This window comes from Hemitrygon akajei, chromosome 13 (assembly GCF_048418815.1).
Source record: "Hemitrygon akajei chromosome 13, sHemAka1.3, whole genome shotgun sequence".
In the NCBI taxonomy this organism is placed as follows: Eukaryota; Metazoa; Chordata; class Chondrichthyes; order Myliobatiformes; family Dasyatidae; genus Hemitrygon; species Hemitrygon akajei.
In genome coordinates this window covers 106,567,503-106,582,516 of record NC_133136.1, presented here as the reverse complement: position 1 = coordinate 106,582,516, position 15,014 = coordinate 106,567,503, and the positions used below count along the sequence as shown (strand labels likewise).

General features: G+C 41.5%; 1 protein-coding gene across 4 annotated transcripts in view; it reads left to right on the top strand.

Annotated features, from left to right (window-relative positions):
* The window catches only part of prkg2 (protein kinase cGMP-dependent 2), a 140,084-nt gene that overhangs the window by 114,964 nt on the left and 10,106 nt on the right, over positions 1–15,014 (top strand). For all 4 annotated transcript variants that reach the window (XM_073065222.1, XM_073065223.1, XM_073065226.1 and 1 more), the window contains 2 exons: positions 5,355–5,477; positions 7,220–7,282. In XM_073065222.1, the coding sequence (XP_072921323.1) occupies positions 5,355–5,477; positions 7,220–7,282 (186 nt within the window). The remainder of the gene's footprint in view (positions 1–5,354; positions 5,478–7,219; positions 7,283–15,014) is intronic.

Genomic DNA, 15,014 nt, shown 5'->3' with positions numbered 1-15,014 from the left:
TTCTAATCTATAAGCCAAAACTTTGGCCAAGATTTTAACATCAACATTGAGCAAAGAAATCGGCCTATATGAGGAACACTCTTTTGGGTCTTTACCCTTTTTTAATAAAAGAATAATAGATGCCTCATTAAAAGAGGGTGGCAATTTACCGTAATTAAACGAGTCAGATAATACTGAGAATAACTGAGGGGAAAGAAGTGAAGAGAATGATTTATAAAATTCTATGGGGAACCCATCAGGTCCAGGAGATTTCCCTGAAGACAATGCAGAGATTGCAAAAGATATTTCTTCTGATGAAATAGGCGCATTAAGTTTGGCTTTAAAATCAGACGAAAGCGAAGGAATATTCAGATTATTTAAAAAGTGATCAACAGAGATATTGTCATTCAAAGATTCAGAGGAATAAAGTCGAGAATAGAAATTTTTAAATGCGTCATTGATTTCTAAGTGATCCAATGTAAAGTCTCCATTCTCCTTCCGGATCTTTGTAATATGTTGTTTGGCTTTGGAACGTCTCAGCTGATTGGCTAGAAATTTACCAGATTTGTCACCATGAATATAGAAGCGACTCTTACTTTCAAGAAGTTGGCGTTCGACAGATTGAGTAGACAGAAGATTAAATTTAGTTTGAAGTTCTACACGCTTCTTGTATAATTCAGGATTCTTAGTTTGAGCATACAGTTGATCCAATTCTTTAATCTGATTAATGAGGTCTAATCGATCTGCACAGGACTTTCTATTAAGATTTGTTGTATAGGAGATTATTTGACCCCTCAAATATGCTTTCATGGCATCCCAGACAATCTGGGATGACATTTCAGATGATGTATTGGTGTTAAAATAAAAGGTTATCTGATCCTTAATAAATTTTAGAAAATCATCATCCGATAATAAAGTCGAGTCAAAACACCAGTGTTTATTCCTCTGAGGGAGACCAGGAAAATTTAAGGACAAAGTAATTGGGGCATGATCAGAAATCAGTATACTCTGATAGTCACAAGAATAGACAGATGGAATAAGTTGATTCTCGAGTAAAAAGTAGTCAATTCTAGTAAAGGTATGGTGAACATGTGAAAAAAAAGAGTAGTCTCTCTCAGTGGGATGAAGGAAACGCCATATATCACAGATACCATAATTAGAGAGAAAAGAGTGAATAGCTAATGCAGATTTAGTAAGTAGTCTAGTAACAGAGGACGATCGATCCAAATTAGGATCTAACCAACAATTGAAATCGCCACCCAGTATAAGGGAGTATGAGTTTAAATCTGGTACTGAGGAGAAAAAACATTCAAAAAAATTAACATCATCAAAATTGGGAGCATACAGGTTTGCTAGTACAACTTTAGTATTGTATAATTTACCAGAAACAATAATAAAACGGCCATTTGTATCAGATATCTTATTATGGAGTTCAACAGGAATATTTGAATTAATAAGGATGGAGACCCCCTCTAGTTTTGGCAGCAAAGGATGAATGAAAATGCTGACCCGCCCACTTTGACAGAAGCCAAGAATTATCAAAACTACGAATATGAGTTTCTTGAAGGAAAGCAATGTCAGCTTTGAGTTGTTTAATATGCGAGAAGACCTTCCTTCTTTTAACAGGGTGATTCAATCCCTTTACATTCCAGCTCACAAATTTAAGTGAATTAACCATTATCAATTGTTAGTGCATAGAAGGTAGCAGGCATATAAAAAGTCAAGCAGTACAATAACAGTCTGGGAGCAAAAATGTAAACATAGATCCATAGAATCAAAACAGAGACATGTCCTGAATAACAAAGGAAAACAAAAGAAACAGTGAGTAGTGTTGGAACTGGAGAACCCCCCCCCCACAACCCAAAATTAGACGGCTACCTAAAAAAGCAGCTAGCTCTACCAAAACAATTAACCCAAGTATGACTTACAGTTCTGTGTCGTTAACAAAAGTTCTGTATAAATAATATAGCAAATAATAACTAATTTATGCACTAGAAAACAGAATTATAAATAGGAACAACTTCAACAGAAGTATAAAACTTAATACAAAGAAAATCAGAAGAAAACTAAAACTAACCTACCCGCGAAAAGTTATAAAAGATTAAAAGAAAAAAAAAGGGGGGGAGAAAAGGGGGAAATTATAAAATTCAAAGAGAGTCCTTATCAACCATTTACAGAAAAAAAAGCAAAACTTAAACTATGTATCAACCAACAGGGAGGCCTTCAATAAAAACTCCAAACCTCCAAAACAAGTTAAAGACAATTGTAGTTCTCTATAGATAAGGTTATACAAAAATAAAATAGATTACACAGGTAAAATCTAAAAGTTCGCAGGGAAACATTAAACTTAAATTATCTATTTAGAAAAAATGCACCAAGTCCAGGGAGAGATTGACTACAGCCCTTAGAGTGTCAATAGATAATGACTGAATTATTCAAGTAAAGTCTGAGTTCGGAAAAAATAGTTTTACTTCGAGAAGTACTTATCAACCATTTTAGAAGGTCAGGCCGGTTCCGAAGAAGACGAGGTGGCTGGGAGATTTCCAACAAACGCCTCAGCCTCCTTCACTGATTTAAACCACTTATAATCTCCAGTAGTAAGCGTAATTCGAAGATCGGCTGGGTTTCGAAGAAAAGGTCTGAATCCGCGATCAAAAAGCACTTTCATTACACCTTTAAACTCAGCACGCATCTTCAGAACCTGGGGGGCAAAATCCTCCACAAAACGAATGACCGTATTTTGAAAGGCAAAAGTACCTCTGCGGCGTGCCTCCATCATCAAACAGTTTTTCACCTGGTATTGATGAAAGCATAAAATAATCGGCCGTGGACAGGAACCCAGAATTGCTCAAGGAACATAGATCCTGTGTGCCCTTTCAAGCTCAGGTGGAGTCGGAAAAAATTCTTTCCCGAAAATCTCACAGAGAAACTTGGAAAAAAATTCAACGGGAGAGTCCTTTTCGGTGGCCTCTGGCAAACCAAGAATTCATAGATTGCAACGTCTGCTCCGATTTTCAAGATCCACCATTTTGGAAAAAAGTTTACTATTCTTCTCCTCTAGGTTGGAGCAGAGAGTTTCAAGATATTGAACACGGCGTTTTAAATCTTCAGAAGTTACGTCAATGCGAGATAAATGTTCATCATGATCATCCAATCTAGCATTAATCTGATCCAGTTTGACATTCAGCTGGTTGAACGAAGTTCTAAATTCAGTTCTAAAATCCATTAAAGTATCTTGTCGATGTTGTTCCAGAACAGCGAGAATGTCAGCCGGCAAAGCCGTAGAAGTTTCCTTTTTCCCGGTTTTAGTACTTTTGGTAGCCATTATAAGATAGATGTGTTCGCAGGCAGGTAAAAGAGAACTAATAAAATACCTAACTAAGGTTTAAGAAGGGAGACACATAGTGCAAAGGTAAGAAGAATAACGGAGCAAAAGTTCAGAGCAACTAAGCAATCGCCATCTTACCGGAAGTCTCAGACGAGATTAGTTTTGGGTGAGGCAAGTATCTGGTAAGTTTCTTCTTCTTTATTCTTCATACTGGGAGACCTCCAGCCTCCCAGATAACCATATTTGCACCACATGGTGTCAAGCTGCAGCTCCTCAGCGAATCTGTTAAACAAGTGGAGCTGCAGCTCGATATCCTTCAGCTCATATGGGAGACTGAGGAAATGATAGGAGCTCCAGGCAGGTAGTCCCCCCTAAGTTGCAGGAAGCAGGTAACTGGGTGACTGTCAAGAGAAGAAAGAGAAATGGACAGCCAGTACAGAGTACCCCGTGACTGTTCCCCTCAGTAATAAGTATACTATTTTGGATACTGTTTAGGGGAACGACCTACCCAGGGGATCCACAGTGACCAGAGTCTCTGCCACTCACTCTGGCCAGAGTAAGGTAACCAGAACTGAGCACAATATCCTAAGTGTGGTATAACCTGTGAGTCTTACTTCAGTGCTGAGCAAATTATTGGAGAGGATTTTTTAGGGGCAGGATTTACAAGTATTTGGAGAAGCATAGTCTGATTAGGAGTAGTCTCCTTGGCTTTGTGAGGGCCAAGTCATGCCTCACAGGCCTGAATGAATTCTTTGAAAATATGACAATGTACATCAATGGAAGTACAGCAGATGGTGTGGTGTATATGGATTTTAGTAAGGCATTTGGTAACATTCCCCATGGTAAACTCATTACAAAAGACAGAAGGCATAGGATCCAGGGAAACTTAGCTCTGTGGATTTAGAATTGGCTTGCCCATAGAAGACACAGTATGGTGTAGGTGGAGAGTGACAGTGATAATTTGCAGGGATCTGTTTTGGGACCTCGGCTTGATTTGTATAAGATTGAGGAAGTGGAAAGGTGGGTTGGTAAGTTTTCAGATGATACGAAGGTTGGTGGAATTGTGGAGGTTTCTTGTAGGTTGCAATAGGACATTGACAGGATGCAGAGCTGTGCTGAGAAGTGGTAGATGGAATTCAGCCGGGAAAAGTGTGAAGTGATTCATTTTGGAAGTCAAGTTGGAAGATATAATGCAGGATCCTTAGCAGTGTTGAGGAACAGAGAGATGTTCGGGTCCATGTCCATAGTTCCCTGAAAGTTGCTGCACTAGTGGAGAGGGTTGTTAAGAAGACATATGTTTTGTTGGCCTGCCTTACTTGAGTGACTGTGTTCAAGAACCATGAGGTAATGTTGCAGCTCTATAAAGCACTGGTTATACCATACATAGAATATTGTGTTCAGGTCTGGTCACCTTGATATAGGAAGTAAGCTTTAGGGAGCATGCAGAGGAGATTTACTGGGATGCTGCCTGGACCAGACAGTACATCTTATGAAGAAAGGTCAAGTGAGTTAGTGCTATTCTCTTTGAAGCGAAGGAGGATGAGTGAGAGGTGACTTGATAGAGCTGTCAAGGTGATAAGAGGCACAGATAGAGATTTTGTATCCAAGTGTGGAAATGGCTACTACAAGGTGATTGGAGGAAAGTATAAGGCGGACATCAGAGGTAAGGTCTTTACACAGGAGAGTGATGGGTGCATGGAAGGCCCTGCCAGCAGTGGTGGTAGAGGCATTAGGGACATTTAAGAAAATCTTAGATAGACACATGGATGTTAGAAAAATGGGCAGTTTTTTAAGAGGGACGAATTAGATTGATCTTAGAGTAGGTTAAATGTTGACACAATATTGTGGGCCAAAGGGCCTGTACTGTGCTGTAATGTTCTATGTTCTAAAAGTACTCTGGCAAATTCTTCCACTTTAATATGTTTGGACTTTTTCTATTGAGGATTGTTTGAAAAGTTTGCATGTTTCTGAAAGTATTTGTGATATGTACTCAGCTTAGAGATTCCAGCATGACGCCCTAACGTTACTTTCTTCACTTGTTTAAAAGCCCACCATTTTCTGGCTATGATCAGATGATGACCTACAACTTAATTCTGAAAGGTGTGGAAAAGATGGATTTCCCCAAGAAAATAACAAGGCGACCTGAAGATATGATTCGTAGACTGTGCAAGTAAGAAGCTTAAAAAATGATAATGTGTGTATCATGAGTCTAACTTTGCCCTTTCTTTGAGTAGTGCATAAAAGAGCAACGAGGAAATTAACAATTCTGGAAGTACCATTTATCAACAAGAGTCATCGAGATTTCTACAGTATTAAAATATGCAGTCAGCGGAATTTTATTGTGACTAGGATTTTTTTTAAAGTATTTTAGTTAAACAATTATGAGAAAAAAAATTGCAGTTCTGTAGAGAAAGATTAAGCATCTTTAATGTGCTGTCACAAATCTAATGGGTTTAAAGATGTAAGCCTCCAGTATGAGGTCAAGACTTTTCAAAAATTAAGTCTTGTTGAACATGTTGGCTAGTCACCAGGCAGATGTAGAATTTTGGACAAATTGAGGCAAATGGTTGGAAATTTGAAGGGAGTATCTGAGGATAAGCAAAGTAAGGGCAAATATGTTGCAACAGGGAAGGCAGAAGATTTCTCCTGGACCAAAGAAGCAGTCTGGCTCTTTCTGCCTCACAGTGTGCATCTTAATATTTTTGAACTTTTCTGGTCTTGGACCCTCTACTGAAATGTTGGCTTTGTGGGGAGGTCATAGCAGCCCTATTGATAAGGTCATGGATTAAAACCTGCCAATATGTAGATTGATGAAATAGCCATGCAGCTTCCCTGTAAGCAATCTTCTGGTTAAAGTTAAAAGATGGTCAAAATTGCAGCCAGCAAATAAGTCAATAAATTCAAAGACAGGAAGTTATCACTGTTGTTTTAAATGCCAGCCCACTCAGATCCTGCTGGGCAAGTAGGGTTAAAATCAGCCCTCAAATACTTAGTTAAGCCTTATGCAAGTCAGTGTGATATTTGATACCAAGAGCCATTAGCATCTTCAGTGATAATCCCCACAGTGCTTAATAAAATTTCATTATATCACAAAAAGCAGTCACTATTTTCATCCACAACGGAAATCATTCCTCTGACATTGGTGTCATTAAATACAGGTTCATTTAGGGAGAAATTTGTACCTGATAGACAGACTTTTGGCAGTTAGCATCGACTCAGTTATCCCTGATGTCATTTTCTTCATGGGGTTGCTAATTAATTGTTCGACTCTTCGCAAGTATTAACAACTTTGAGAAACAACAAAGATCTGTATAGTTAGGTTATATGGAGGAAAATAACATCGACTTTATACACCTTAGGGGCAGGATCAAAAATTGTTCTTTGATCTGGATTAAAAAAAATGTCTATACTGAATTTTCCTTCAGGCTATTATGTAGTGTTATTTTTTGTCACAGGTGATCGGTTTTGTGAACCCAAATGGGCTTTTAATGACACTTGATTGTTTTTGTTATGGAATTGAATTAAATAACCAGATTTTCCATGGTAGTTGATGATCTTAAGTTTCAACTCCAGTTTTGTGATGACTAGTAAGCATGTTTAGATTGTGCTAGTGAATGACATAGATCAGGCTCTAATCACAGAACATCCATGAATCAAATGCAACAGAAATCATAGTTTCATGATCCATTTTACTAAAACACCCTTTTAATTAAAAATGATTTAATTAAATGCATTTAATTCCCCTGCAGCTATGGTGGAATTTGAACTTGTATCTCCAGGCTTTAGACTAACAGCACAACCAGTTTGTCCTCATTGAAACAGTAATTCCACGAGAGCAAGAAAAGAAAAACATGAGAAAGAGATTGTGAAAAAAATTAAATTTTCATTTTACTGTGTTATTCTTCAATGCAGGCAAAATCCATATGAACGCTTGGGAAATCTGAAGAATGGAATCAATGATATTAAGAAACACAGGTAGGATTCCTCGTACATTTGAAAAGGGATGGGCTTTGTAGGCCTATGTAAAGTATTAGATGGAATCGGTGACTATATTTGGCCGGAACACTGGAACCTGTATCCTTGCCAGCATTTTATATGTATGTTGCTTTAATCACAATGATAATATCATTTTCCTCTTTCCACATGTGGTCTTATTCCTCTGTTCCATATAATCTCCTGTATCATAATAATACTGTTTGCCCACAGGAACATTTCTATGTACAAAGGAACTATAATACTTCTGATGATCACAGGCAAATTCACCGCCTCTACTGCTTGTCATGGCTCCAGCTTCACCTATTTCCTGTAAACTTGTGCTAGGTTACTGATATACTACCCTGTCCAACAGAGTCATCCAAGTTCCTTGTTAGTCTGGAGACCAAGTTCTTTTGTAATTCTGTTCTCTAAACTATTAATGGAGCTAAAGCCACCAATTACACATACTTAATTGAAGGCAGTCAACATCCAACTAATATTGATGGCTGGAACAATAATGCCCACGCTGTCCACAAAAGCACTCACTTTTATATAAACTACAGGCATAGTTTGTCTTTAACCATTTTCCCGTCCAAGTGTTGGCCTGGTTGGCAGTACTGGCTTCCGTTCATGTGGCTGCAGTGGACAATAGCAACACAATTCATCAGTGCAGAGCAGGTAGTAGCATGCCTGCAGGTGCTGTGCAAGGCAATAAAATGCAAAATGAAGTGCTGTTTAAAGTTAAGGAAGATGGGATTTGCATAAAGCCTGGAGTTTTTCTTCTCTTTCTGTATCTGAAGTGATAATGCAAAACAATATGTCACATGCGCAGACTTGGCCAATGGTATTCATCATATAGCTAGACAGCAGTTTTCTATCATTTTCAAATGGAAATGTGCAACATCGCTTGATCACCGTCACCACCCCATTCCTGGACACAATTGAGTGCCTGCTGACAATGGAAAAACTTGTTGCAGAGCTGACCGTAGAGGAACTCAGCAAGGCCACCAGCTTGGCCTTAGGGAAGGCACCAACCAATGATAGGATTCCCCCAGACCTGGTTCAGCCCTGCGTATCTACACTACTGCACCCACTGCATGAAGTCCTCCATCAGTGTTGGTAGAAGGAGCTGTACCACACAATCAGGAAAACCAAGATCATTACCCTCTACAAAAACAAAGGTGAGAGAAGCAACTGCAAACTCCTCAAGGGTATCTCCCTCTGTGTGTTGGCAAAATCTTTGCCGAGTCTTTTTAGTTCATCTACAGAAGTTGGCTGAATGTGTCCACCCAGAGTGGCTTCTGTGCTGGAAGATCAACTGTGGACATGATTTTCTCTCTCTGCCAACTCCAAGAGAGCCCTTCTACATTGTGTATATTAATCTCACCAAGTTATTTGACTTGGTCGGCAAAGACGGGCTCTTTCAGATCCTCTCCAAGGATGGCTGCCTGGCAAGACTGCAGATCACGATCAAGTCCTTCCTCAAGAACATGAAGGGGACTGTGCAGTACAACGGCAGCTCTTCGGAGCCCTTTGATGTTACACAAGGCTGTGTTCTTGCCCCAATGCCCTTTGGAGTTTTCTTTGCCCTTCTGGCACTGCCACAGAGGGGATCGTCTCCACCCTAGATCAGATGGCAGGTTTTTTAACCTCTCCCGCCTAAGAGCCAAAGTGTGTGAGGCTCTGACTAGAAACACGCTGTTTACTGAGGGTGCAGCAAATACAACCCACACCCTGCAGCACCCCCACAGCTTGATGGATCACTTCTCACAGGTCTGCAAGGAATTTGGTCTGACTCCCAGCCTGAGAAGGATAGATGTATTGGGACAAGACATGAGCCACCACCAGTCATTATTATTGATAACTACGAACTGGATGTTGTTCGTCAGTTCACATACCTGGGGTCCATCATCAGTGACAATCCCTCCTTGGATGTAGAAATTAACAAGCACATCAGGAAGGTTGCAACAACTCTTAACTGCCTCACCACATGAGTCCGGATTAACTCCAAACTCTAAAACAAAGTAGGCTGAAAATGCTTGTGTCACTAGCACACTGCTATATGGCAATGAGACCTGGGCAACATATGCGAAGCAGGAGAGAAGGCTTAACACCTCCCACTTAAGGTGCCTTGGAAGCATCTCGGGCATCTCCTGGACAGACAGAGTCCTGCACGCTGAGGTTCTCTCCTGTGCTAGCCTCTCAGCATAGACCGCACTAGCTGGGCCACGTCCGCCACATACAGTAAGGCTGCATCCCAAAGGACAAACTCTACAGTGATGTGGCTTCAGATAAGGTAACTCCTGGCTGCCTGCAACTGCGATACAAGGATGTCTGCAAGCAGAACATGAAGATGCTGGATATCAACATTGAGTCGTGGGAGGAACTTGTAGCCGACCTTGCCAGGTGGAGAAGTATCCTGAAACAACACCTTAAACGTGGCGAACAAAAATTCTGCAAAGCAGTGGAAGACAAATTGACCCATGGAAAGATCGTGGGAAGGACTCATCGGACTAACTCTCTTTGAAACGGGTACGGCACCTTTAAGTGGACAATGGTTCGTCACCATGGCTTGAAGGGAGGCAGGAGAGGGGACTCCACACCAGGATGAAATACAGAGGAATGAGACCCTCTCTATCCAGCATCCAGGTAGCAAACGTACAGTCAGTGGAGAACTAAAATGAGGATCTGAGGACAAGATGGCTGTATCGCAGAGAAATGAGAGATTATAATGTTCTATGTGTAACCGAGACATGGCTCGCTCCCAGTACACCAGATATGGCGATCAGACCAGAAGGCTTCTCAGTTCGCAGGATGGACTGAACTGCTGATTTAGAAAAGGCAAATGGTGGAGGTGTGTTTTCATAATAAACTCTCAGTGATGCACCCAAGTGATGGTTTCATTGAACTCATGTCCCGCAATCTTGAACACCTAATCATCAAATGCCATCTATTCTACTTACATAGGAAGTTCTCCATCATAATCCTGACCGTAGTTTATATTCCACCAACAGCCAACTATAATCAAGTGCTGAAGGTATAATGCTATCTTCAAACAAGAAACATCACAGAAGCATCACAGCCTGGTATGGGAACACCAATGCCCTGGAATGGAAAATCATGTAAAAAGTAGGGGATACGGCCCAGTCCATCACAGGTAAAGCCGTCCCCAACGCTGAGCATATCTACACAGAGTGTTGCTGCAGGAAAGCAGCATCCATCATCAGGGAACCTATCACCCAGGTCATGCTTTCTTCTTGCTGCTGCCATCAGGAAGAAGGTACAGGAACTACAGGGCTCCCACCAGGACAGTCAGGAGCAGCTATTATTCCCCCCCAGCCATCAGGAATCTTATGTGGATAGGGTGGTGAAGAAAGCTTTTGGTATGTTGGCCTTTATAAATCAGAGCATTGAGTATAGGAGTTGGGATGTAATGTTAAAATTGTACAAGGCATTGGTGAGGCCGAATTTGGAGTATTGTGTACAGTTCTGGTCACCGAATTATAGGAAAGATGTCAACGAAATAGAGAGAGTACAGAGAAGATTTACTAGAATGTTACCAGGGTTTCAGCACCTAAGTTACAGAGAAAGGTTGAACAAGTTAGGTCTTTATTCTTTGGAGCGTAGAAGGTTGAGGGGGAACTTGATAGAGGTATTTAAAATTGAGGGGGATAGATAGAGTTGACGTGGATAGGCTTTTTCCATTGAGAGTAGGGGAGATTGAAATGAGGACATGAGTTGAGAGTTAGGGGGCAAAAGTTTAAGGGTAACACGAGGGGGAATTTCTTTACTCAGAGAGTGGTAGCTGGGTGGAACGAGCTTCCAGTAGAAGTGGTAGAGGCAGGTTCGGTATTGTCATTTAAAGTAAAATTGGATAGGTATCTGGACAAGAAAGGAATGGAGGGTTTTGGGCTGAGTGCGGGCCAGTGGGACTAGGTGAGAGTAAGTGTTTGGCACGGACTAGAAGGGCTGAGATGGCCTGTTTCCATGCTGTAATTGTTATATGGTTATATGCTTATATTGTACCAGAGGGGATAATTTCACTCAACTTTACTTGCCCCATCATTGAAATGTTCCCACAACCAATGGACCCACTTTCAGGAACTTTTTGTCTCATTTTCTTGATTTGTATTGTTTATTTATTTATTATTATTATTATTTATTTTGTATTTGCACAGTTTGTTGTCTTTTGCACACTGATTGAGCACCCAAATTGGAGTAGTCTTTCACTGATTCCACTATGGATCTATTGAATATGCCTGCAAGAAAATGAATCTCAGCATAATATATGGTGACATATATGTACTTTGATAATAAACTTACTTTAAACTTTGAACTTTGGATGGAGGATATTGAACTTCACAATTGATTTACAGGAAGAAGTAAACCAATGAAGTAGGGTAAGGTAGAGAACACAGTGAGAGAAAAACAGACGGTGATCTTGCTGATAATTAATGCAAATAGTAACTTCGTACTGCTCATTATGCCGCTGGTGTTTAAGGCTGCAATGAAGGTACTCCAGCTCTGTAGCACACAGATATAGAAGGATTTTTCATTGCTGTTTCTGTAGCAATTTTGTTTTACCAGTCAGGGTTGTTAGCCCTGAGCTGAACCCCTGAACCTGGAGGACTGGTGGACCATTCTTAGTCTGGCCTCGACCCTTTGATATGTTTGGCACGGGTGACCCTACCAAGAGTCAAAGCATAAGGCATTGACTCCAGCCAACATAGATCTCTGGATCATTGACCAGCTGAAACATCTCCACCCAAGCAAGGCTGCAGGCCCGGATGGTGTCAGCCCCAGGGTGCTCAAAGCCTGTGCCCCCCAGCTATGTGGAGTACTTCACCATGTCTTCAACCTGAGCCTGAGTCTCCAGAGGGTTCCTGTGCTGTGGAAGACGTCCTGCCTCGTTCCTGTACTGAAGACACCGCGCCCCAGTGGCTCCAATGACTACAGACCGGTGGCATTGACCTCCCACATCATGAAGACCCTGGAGAGACTTGTTCTAGAGCAGCTCCGGCCTATGGTTAGGCCACACTTAGACCCCCTCCAGTTCGCCTATCAGCCCCGACTAGGAGTTGAGGATGCCATCGTCTACCTGCTGAACCGTGTCTATGCCCAACTGGACAAGCCGGCGAGCACTGTGAGGGTCATGTTTTTTGACTTCTCCAGTGCGTTCAACACCATCCGCCCTGCTCTGCTGGGTGAGAAGCTGACAGTGATGCAGGTGGATGCTTCCCTGGTGTCATGGATTATTGATTACCTGACTGGCAGACCACAGTACGTGTGCTTGCAACACTGTGTGTCAGACAGAGTGGTCAGCAGCACTGGGGCTCCACAGGGAACTGTCCTGTCTCCCTTTCTCATCACCATTCTCAACTCGGACTTCAACTACTGCACAGAGTCTTGCCATCTTCAGAAGTTTTCTGATGACTCTGCCATTGTTGGATGCATCAGCAAGCGAGATGAGGCTGAGTACAGGGTGACGGTGGGAAACTTTGTCACATGGTGTGAGCAGAATCATCTGCAGCTTAATGTGAAAAAGACTAAGAAGCTGGTGGTGGACCTGAGGAGGGCTAAGGCACCGGTGACCCCTGTTTCCATCCAAGGGGTCAGTGTGGACATGGTGGAGGATTACAAATACCTGGGGATACGAATTGACAATAAAGCGGACTGGTCAAAGAACACTGAGGCTGTCTACAAGAAGGGTCAGAGCCGTCTCTATTTCTTGAGGAGACTGAAGTCCTTTAATATCTGCCGGATGATACTGAGGATGTTCTTCGAGGCTGTGGTGGCCAGTGATATCATGTTTGCTGTTGTGTGCTGGGGCAGCAGGCTGAGGGTAGCAGACACCAACAGAATCAACAAACTCATTCATAAGGCCAGTGATGTTGTGGGGATGGAACTGGACTCTCTGACGGTGGTGTCTGAAAAGAGGATGCTGTCCAAGTTGCATGCCATCTTGGACAATGTCTCCCATCCACTCCATAATGTACTGGTTATGCAGAGGAGTACATTCAGCAGAGACTCATTCCACTGAGATGCAACACTGAGTGTCATAGGAAGTCATTCCTGCCTGTGGCCATCAAACTTTACAACCCCTCCCTTGGAGTGTCAGACACCCTGAGCCAATAGGCTGGTCCTGGACTTATTTCCACTTGGCATAATTTACTTATTATTATTTAATTATTTATGGTTTTATATTGCTATATTTCTACACTATTCTTGGTTGGTGCAACTGTAACGAAACCCAATTTCCCTCGGGATCAATAAAGTATGCTGTCTGTCTGTCATTGAGGCATGAAAGCCTCCAAACCCTCAACAAGGTTCTGGTCCTCTTGGGGATGAACAATAACATTAGGAGGAAAGTTTGCTTGTTTATTTAACAAGTTAATAGACTAATTGCCAGCAGGGATATTGAATTGTAACAAACTCATTCGGCTGGTTCCATCCATTTTGCATGCGGGCTGTCATAATCAATATGATTGTAGTTGTCAGGTCTCTGACGTGTTTAAAAAAATTAATATAATTCAGAGACAAGTCATTACTACAAAGTACAGACATCATAGAAATTGCAGATGCTGGAAATTTAGGACAACATGCATAAATTGCTGGAGGAACTCAATGGGTCAGGCAGTATCTATAGAGGGAAAGGGAAAGTCGATATTTCAGACTGATTCCCAATGAAGGGCTTTGGCCAGATATGTTAACTCTTCATTTCTCTCCATCGATGCTGTCTGACCAATGAGTTGCTCCAGCATTTTGTGTGAGTTTTTGCAGCAAAGTACAGTGTGTATTTTGTATGGTTCAATTCTTTCTATAAACTCAGGTGGTGAGGTTATTGCAAATATCTAATCAGCCGATCATCTGGCAACAAATTAATACATAAAAAGCATGAAGACAAGGTACATAAGTTCAGTCGCTGTTTAGACCAAACATCAGAATGGGGAAGAAATGTGAATTACCCTGTTAATGAGAGAAGTCAGAGGAGAATGTCCAGACTGGATCAAGTGGACAGGAAGGCAACAGTAACACAAATAAACACATGCTACAACAGTGGTGTGCAGAAGATCATCTCTGAACATTCAACATGCCGAACCTTGATGTGGATGGACTACATTAGTAGAAGACCATGAACATACACTCTGTGGTTATTTGATTAGGTGCAGTAGGCATCTAATAATGCAGCCACTGGGTGTACTCCAAGTTGCGATGTAGAGAGAGCCTGCACGCAGCTGTGATCCCGTGAATTCTCTAGCATTTCTTACTTTGATAGTAAATTTACTCTGACTTTGATTTATTCTGCATTGTATTGAGCTACAGTTTTTAAGCTTTATTGGAGCTGCACTCAGCCAGCCAATAGAATACTATGACCTCTTAAATCACTTAAATCATAAGACCATAAAATATAGGAGCAGAATTAAGCCATTTCAGTCTGCTCTGCCAGTTCATCGTGGCTGATCCAATTTTCCTCTCAACCCCAATATCCTGCCTCCTCCCTGTATCTCTTCATGTCCTGACCAATGAAGAATCTGTCAAGCTCTGCCTTAAATATGCATAGTCCTGGCCTCCACAGCTGCCTGTGGATAAGAATTCCATAGATCCACCATGCTCTGGCGAAAGAAATTCCTTTTTAACTTCATTCTAAAAGAATGCCTCTCTGAGGCTGTGTCCTCTAGTCTTAGACTCTCCCACTATAGGAAACATTCTGTTCACATCCACACTATCAAGG